Genomic DNA, 8,130 nt, shown 5'->3' with positions numbered 1-8,130 from the left:
GCCCTGACCCTTCCCCATGGGCTAGGGAAGAGCTCTCCTCACTTGGGTGAGGTACTCGGGGGGCAGGCAGGTCTCAGACCCACAGGAAGACTGGCTGAGCTGGGGCTTAAGCACAGGTTTTGCATGTCCACACGGCTCAGATTTCTCTCCCTTTCACACTGAAGATACCTGCCTCTTGCTGTGGGACTCCAGTCTCCAATGCATTATTTCTTTTACACAGTTTCCAGAAGGCACCACAGAGCTTCCCAAGCAGAGGCACCACTGCCATCAAGAGCACGCTGTCATGCACATGTTTTCTCCCTTCCTTGCCTGCCTCCATCCTCCCTCCTCCACCCCAGCAGGAAAGAATGCAACGACAGCTGTTTTGTTAAAAACATACTCTTTAATTGAAAAGGATTTTATCCACAGATATAAAAACAGCTGAGACATTATGCAGTATACCTTCTATTTTTTAAGTATGCTTATTATTCAGCATGTCTGAGAAAAAGAATGATTACTGGCTCTAACTTCCCACATCAAACAGTGAAGTTAATGGAATAATAAATAAAGTAGTAGTAGTCCACAGTATGTATAAAATAAATGTTAATAGATACAAATATGACATAAACGAGGACAGATTCAGTTTCCCTCCTTCTCAGGAGTTCAATGTCTTAAAGTGGTTGCATAAGTTGAGTGTTATTAAACCACAYTGGCATTCTGAAGCTGGGAAATATGAACGCCACATAGGTTTTTAAGTGAGCTGGAATGTCTTCAAAAATCTTGCTGCTGAGAATGAGGATGCTACTTGCCTGTCCTTACGAGGGTTCCTATGCCAACCGCTGAGTCCTAAGAGCTGCAAGGAGGAAGACTTCACAGTTCAGCTGTGGCAGATCCTGGCTCCAAGACATTTACARTGCCCTCCAACTATTTAGTTTAAAGGCACTAGATTATCAAAGGACAGAACTCTACACACTTCTTGGCATATGGGGAGAGGGAGGTCATGCAATTTTAGTGCACAGTTCATCCCGCCGGGCTGTCCTCACAGTGCGCTTGCAGTCCTATAAATGCCCACTGACGGAAATGCAAGACCTGGACTCTCCGATGGCAACTCACGAGCAGCTTCTGCTTGCCTTAAGGAAACAGCTGCTAGGTCTACTCTGTCAGTGCGCTTTCTTTCTGTTTACCTGAACTCATGCCAGTTTCTGTGGTTCACGGTCCTCCCCAGGCACCCACACTGCATGAGCCCACCCAGGGTTTCCCAGACTGGAGCTGGCTCCGCGCATGGGGCTGGACTCCAGCCGGTGCCAGAAGACAAGCAGACCCGCTCCCCGTAGCCCGTGACTAACACTTTGCTCATCCGTCTGTGGGAATTTTCAGAAAGTGCCACATCAGCAGCAGGGAGGTAGGTAGCAAACAAGGATCCAGCCAGCAAAGCTGGGAGAAGGAGACCTGTCGAAAAAAAGAGGCCATAGAGCAGCAAGAGACCTCCATCCAAGACTGGTGATGGGATCCGAGTACTGCAGTCCGTGCACGGTAACGATCCAAGGCTCCTAACCACAGCACGGATGCTGATCCACATATTATACAAAGATAAAAGTCACCCATGCTTTGAATTACAGGGTTGTAATTATATCCTGAGGATCTGATGACTGCAGCAACCACTTGAGCTCTGGTCCCCTTGTTTGACAACCATATACTCCTGGATGCAATTATAACCCTGTTGTACGGTTGTCTCAGCTGCCTGGCGCTCTTTTTCTCCCTATATACTTAACACTGAGGTAGAAGTTTCAGCTAACACACATGGAAAATGATCACAATCTCACAGGACTAGTAGCCCAATGAGCTGCTAAACTTGCACAAACCCTCCCCATGTGGCTGTGAAATGAGCAATCAAAGTAGCAGAAATGGTCAGTCTAAACATGTCAGACAAAGGTAGTATTAAAAAGTACAGTAATGAGTTACATGTGATTGGCTTCATTTACTGGCTTAAAACAGATAATTAACCATATACATATATATTTTTAATTYGTCTCTGCAACAAATGGCAGAAGCTGAATTTTGTGTGATATCAGATATACTCTAGTATCCCAGTAAGAGGAGAGGATGAATTGTTGATCATTAACTGCTTTGAACACTGATCTAAATGCAGGTTATTTATAGCAGTTGGTCTCACTTGAACATTTATCTCGTATTAAAAATACATGTTTAAGTATGTATATACATACATACGTGTCTATTCCTTCTAACTTTCATATAGATTAAAGCAATATAATAGCATTAATAAACTTTACAAAGAAATTTAAATGACATTGTTCATACAGTACTTATACTTGTAATGCAAATCACCAACATTAATTGTGTGCTTTATAACCCCTGTAATATCAAAGCAAGTTTATATTAACATATACATGAAATAGTCTAACTACTGCTGCAGGGTAGGGGCTGCTGTTAGTTACCTCCACTGTTCTCCACACCACTGAGTAAATGAGGTCCAAACTTCTGTTGAAAGAACTTGGTTGGCTGGAATTTCATCCTATTGATTTAATTATTGGCAGGAATGCAAAAATATGTTGAGTGTAAGAAAGCTGTGAAAGCCAAAGAAAGAAAAGTACTTACATTCTTACAGCTATGCTTCAAGAAATACTAGATGTACCAGCTTTAATGTTACATTTTTAAACTGGGGAGAAAAATCCGTGACTGAGGAAGACAAATATTGTTGATGAGTTGAGGAGAACATTTCACTGACATTAAAGGCAACTTCGCAGACTCACTTAAAACATATCAATTTGTAATCCACACACTTACAGGAGATGCTCTGCTCTGAAAGCTGCTTCCCAATCTGTGCCAAAACATGTGAGGCCGTGTAGAATACTTCAGATGATAGACCTCCGGGCTCTGCTTCTCCATAATTGATTTAGTTATTAGTTATGCAGGGAGAGAAGAGATCCCTGAGGCTTGGTAAAACAGTATTCAGTTACTAAAAGCAGCCCTTTGCGAATTAATGTCATCCTACCAGCTCTTCCTGCTCATTATTCCTGCAAGTCTTGTTTTCCTGGACACCAGCTGTCACCGAGGAAGTCTCCAGCCTTTTCTTCTGCTGCCTCCCTGCCTGGTTGAAGTTGCACCATCACGGTCTGGAGTGTCTCCTTCACCACCTGGATCTCCCTTTGCAGAGACTGTGCAACCTTTATTAAGGAACAAATCTATAGGTGATTGGCAGCCCCTTTTCTCTTTCCAACTTATTCAATAAATTGTTCTTCTGCTGCTCACAACAGATGGCTATCTAATTGTAGCTTCAAGTTCTTCCAAACTGTTTGGATTAAATATTAATACATTTTTTTGAAGGCAAGTGTGAGAAAGGAAAAAAAAAAGGCAAATTGAACTTCTCAAGTAGCATTATTTAGCACTTAAAAAAGGGGAGGAAATGAGGGATACTGCTTGCATACTGTTATCATGGGATGGAAGGAGATGAAGAAATTGTACCATGGAAGCAGTGGCACGAGCTGATTTTATTCTGCTGCAGAGAGAACAGGACTTTATTCCAGAGATTCGGGGCAGGGAAGGCTCGGATCCCCAGTGCTCCTAGGTGAGCGCAGTGCAAGCYATAAGCAAGTGACCATATAGTGTACGGTGTGAGAGAGCTAGGAAATGTGTGATAGGAAAGGGGGAGAAAAAGGGGAGTGTCTGAGCAGTGAAGTGAGCTTGTGCCAGAGAAAGTGTTTCTGCTCTGCTTACCTCCAGAAGGCTTTAATCTTAGCTGAATTATCAGTGTAATTATAGTGCAGACAACAAAAATATAGCAGCGATACAAAGATACACAGTGCTTTGACTAAGAGCAAAGAGATTAGTGGTAGCAACATCTCACTGCCTTGTGCTAAAAGGACCAAAACCACTTGCAGAACATCTCATAATTCAGAGAAAAACGCTTCATGTGGTTGCAAGATTTTCCACACTTTATTTGCTGTTGTTTACGTCAGGTTTCCTGCAGGGCCCTAAGGAAGAAACAATGGGAAATAGCTTTACCTCCGAAGAGGGGCTCACCTTCCCTTCTCCTCTCTCCCCAGCTGCAACGTGTCGGAGGGAAGGGGACAGTTGGGATAACAACAGTGGAAGAGGTGGTCAGTGAGCAGACACCTGCAGATGAAAGGAAGACTAGAGACACATGGAGGTAACAGCAACTGCTGAGAYGTGCACACATTTTTAATCAGTGGCTTTCTAAGCAGTGCAGCTTTTTGTCCCCATGACTAGACCTTCCCGTCAATAAGCACAGTTTAAACTACTAGTATGTCAGCCTTTCTGCTGATAAACTTAATCTTACATCAGTGAGACTATCCATCACTGAAACCATGAGCAAGGCCTGCAGGTAGCTCATGGAGATAAGCAACTTTATCTTCTTGTACATGGAGAGCAGAGTGGGAGGCTAAGTCAGAGGCTGCTGAGGCTCTAAAACACCAAAGTCTATGTGAAAAGAAAAAAACCTTGGGCTTACCCACAACCTCACTGAGGCCAGTGCTCTCTCTGGTAGAGGTAAGGCTAAGGGGCAAGGACTCCAAAAGGCAAACATAAATGGATCAAGGGAGACAGAAGCAAGTTCATCTACAGCAGTAAGACATCAATGTGATCTCTGTGGGAAGCATTTCTTCGTAGGAAATGAAACAGGCTGAAGCTGAAACAACTCACTTTCCAAACTATAATTCACAGGAAGGGTAATGCACAAGGACAGGCTTTAGCCTTTATGAAATGTTGTTTTACCCAGGCACAATGTCAAGGCAATGTCAAGAGAAAAAGACACCCTTAGGTTATGCAACTGTAAAAAGTGAGCTGCTGCTTTTGAAAAATTGTGACTAGAAGTAGTGATGGGAGAGCTATACAACTCACCTCTATTTCAAGCAGTAACATTTATCCACTCTGAAAAGCCTTTAGGCTGCTTTTAGTTCTGTTACCAGTTCCTCAAAACTTCCTCTTTATGTATTTTACATATATTTACCACAATCTTCTACCACTTTCTACCAGGAGTATTCATTCATACTTCTAATTTCTGGACGGTCCTATTAATCTGAAATGCTTCTGACTACTCATTATCAGTAATACTCGTACACCCCCGACTCCTCTTTTAGGATCACAAAGCACTTGACAAGGACAAATTAGTTAAGCCTTGCAGTTCCTCTGAAGTAAGAAACATCACTGTCCTCTGATAAGTGGCTCTGGTACCACTGTAACTTAATGATGAGGTTCTGTTGAAAACCTAACTGGTAAGAGCAAAAAACAAAAAAAAAAATCCTTTAGTTTATGAACATCATGAAGCCCCTGATATTTAATTGCATCTGATGTGCAGTCTGTGACTACACKCTGTTCTTTGTAATATCCCAAATGATTGCAAAAATCTCTTTAGTTACAGAGAAAAAGCAAAATTTAAATGTTTTCCTGCASTGGATCAGATACCTTGAAGGAAGCAGGAAAATGAAGGTGACAGGGAAAGTGACTCAACCAACAGAAAGATGGAACAACAAGAAAGACGTCTGAGTGGTCTACATGCAGTTGCAATAAGCTCATGAATAATACCATAACTTGCTGTACAGTCGTAACTAGCCTTTCAAACTAGCCTTTACAGCTGAGCCAAATATATAGTTATTGCGACTGAGCATGGAATTCCTATCCATAYCCAGAAGTCATGTCTGGATAAAGAGCTTCGCCCAATTTAAAAACGCACATAATGTGGCTGACTCACACCTGATCCATGCAAATGTCTCCTTAATGCTTAAATTCGCTACCCAGACCCACAAATGTTGAGCCAGTACCAAAGGGAGGAGACAAAACCAGTTTCAACCAGGAACATCTCCTGGAGATCTTCAGGTGAAAAAGAAAGTAGGAAAAAAAACCCCACTCTTTTCACATAAGCAGGGAAATAAAGTACTCTGAGACAGCTTAATACACAGAGAATCCCCAGTCTGCAGCAATGCCGTGGCCCCAGCACTGGTGAAAGGAGGCAAGAGGTTTCAGGCTGGACTTGGAACGACGTGGGTTTGGACTGCTCAGAAGTGAAGGWAAAACACCRCGCCAGTGCCMACCTCCTTTAAGCCAGGCCARTCTCTGTGGTCTCACACTCAGAACRTGACATGGTTCCCTCTTCCTTCTTGCAGAACATGAGGGTGCCTGTAGGTGTGAAGCTGGGTAACTCATTTCCTACTGCCCCTGCSTCCACTGCTAGCTCCCTCCTTCACAGCCACTAAACCTTTCTATAATAAAATGTAATTCCTGTCCCCTCATAGAAGAGCACCTCCCTGCCCAWTTACTCCCCCAAAAATAACCAAACAAAACCCACCGGAGCATTCTGAAAGATGAATCACTGCAGTGATGCGCCCATGACAGCAGCCTCCAGAGCATTTCTAGCAGCACACCATGGAAAGCAAAGAAGCTGCAGTGCCTGACAGGCACTGACCTGCCTTCCTTGGAGGAGACTGCCAAATGTGGACGCACGTTCTCCTAACCACGTTCTCCTGAGCCCACTCTCCTCTCATCCAAAATAAAGATGAGGAGGACCCATTGCCACCTATCACTATCACAGGTTGCCAGAATTTCTTACAGCTTCACTCAAGGTGAGACTGCTCAGCGAGGTCCAGGTAGGGACTACTCTCTACCCTCCTGATCCGGCTATAAATCAACACATATATGACAACGTTCCCTTACTATGGTGAAGGTGAGGAACCTGCAGTGCCTGGTGAACGTGTAGGCACAAAATTCTGATTTCAGAATAACCGTTTAAAGGCCAAGGAATGGAGATTGTGCGTGTGCTTCAGATAATTGTCCAGCCAGGCTTCCTTTCAACAAAACCATTTTCACAAGAGGAAGCTATTGCAGGCATTCAAATTGCCTATCAAACCGTAACTGCTAATTAAGAACAAAAATGACTGTGAAATTGCAATACAGGCTCTGTTTAATTTTACTGGGAAACCCAGGCCTTTACTGCCAGGAAAGTAACACCTCTCATCAGCGCTGCAGACACCAGCACTGACTCATCTCCCTTCCTTTGGCTTTTCCGCTAATGATGTGGACTGTTTTCATACACTTGCCAATGATTAACCACACTTGCATGTTTTGTGGGTTTATTTGGTTGTACTACACAGAATTTAGCAAATCTGCAAAGCTGTCAAGAGTCTACAGAAGAGCTTTTTTTTTTTTGTCTATTGTTTGATGCTTTTTATAYACAAGCACAGTTTAATATTTGCTGAGAAAAGCTTCAATATTAAATGAAAATCCCAAAYGGGTCTGTGCAAATACACAGGGCAAAGAAATATCACTATATTTCCCCTTTGCTCAGGTTGCACTGMCAATTATTACTAGCAGCATGGATGATTCAAGTGTTCTTTGCCAACAAAATGTAGAATGAAAAACAATGACATCTGGGATTTTTCTGCTAATAAAAACTTAATTATTAATCAAAGCTATGACACACACACAACACTGGAAAAATAGCTTGAGTGCATCAGGAATTTGTTTTTGTCAATGTGGTCTTTAAAAGCCTTTTTAATAACAAAGCAGTAAGACTAATTATATCTGTGCAGCATCTTGTCAAATTTTGACCTAATAATTTTAATATTTATATGTAGAAGGCAGTTATTTGGGGCTGAAGGGAAGCTGAGGGAAGGGAAGCTGAGGAGAATGCACAAAAATAATCAGAAAATAAGAGTTTGGAAAGTTTATACTGCTCTCATTCCAATTTCAGATCTTCAAGCTCTTGCTCTCTGAGAGTTCTATAGATTTTTAATGGACAGTGCMTAATTGCCTAGCATTTGAAACAAGAAATTATTTCATTTAAAAACAAATAAACTACCATGAAGATAATAAACCCAACTATTAATCATCTGTTCTTCTACCGAGGCTAAATCTTTGCACCAATCTCAATTTGGGTTTGTATAATTTAARAAAGTTACCAGTGGGTCTGTTCATTCTGTAGGCACTGACTTATTTCTACTTCGAAGGCAATCTGTAGGTCTAGAGCACTGGGGTAGCTGCCTCTTTTCATTCCTGTTTGAAGTGCAGCAGAGTGATTACATATACCAGATGGTAACGTTTTATGCATATTGATCTGGACTACCTTTGAAATAGCAGCTGAATGTTAATGAATGGTTGCTGAATTGCTGAACGGCTTCT

At 42.3% G+C, this 8,130-nt stretch overlaps 1 protein-coding gene across 1 annotated transcript in view; it reads right to left on the bottom strand.

Moving 5' to 3' along the window:
• Positions 1-467: 467 nt before the first annotated feature.
• The window catches only part of LOC112959366 (disrupted in schizophrenia 1 protein-like), a 48,656-nt gene continuing 40,993 nt past the window's right edge, over positions 468-8,130 (bottom strand). Inside the window, exon 5 of the mRNA XM_026053384.1 lies at positions 468-3,157. Within this exon, the coding sequence (XP_025909169.1) occupies positions 3,009-3,157 (149 nt within the window). The 3' untranslated portion in view covers positions 468-3,008. The remainder of the gene's footprint in view (positions 3,158-8,130) is intronic.

The sequence above is a fragment of the Nothoprocta perdicaria genome, unplaced genomic scaffold (assembly GCF_003342845.1).
Source record: "Nothoprocta perdicaria isolate Ctin4 unplaced genomic scaffold, notPer1 scaffold_99, whole genome shotgun sequence".
Taxonomy (NCBI): Eukaryota; Metazoa; Chordata; class Aves; order Tinamiformes; family Tinamidae; genus Nothoprocta; species Nothoprocta perdicaria.
Note: the sequence above shows the minus strand (reverse complement) of the source record. Positions and strands in the feature narration are given on the sequence as shown.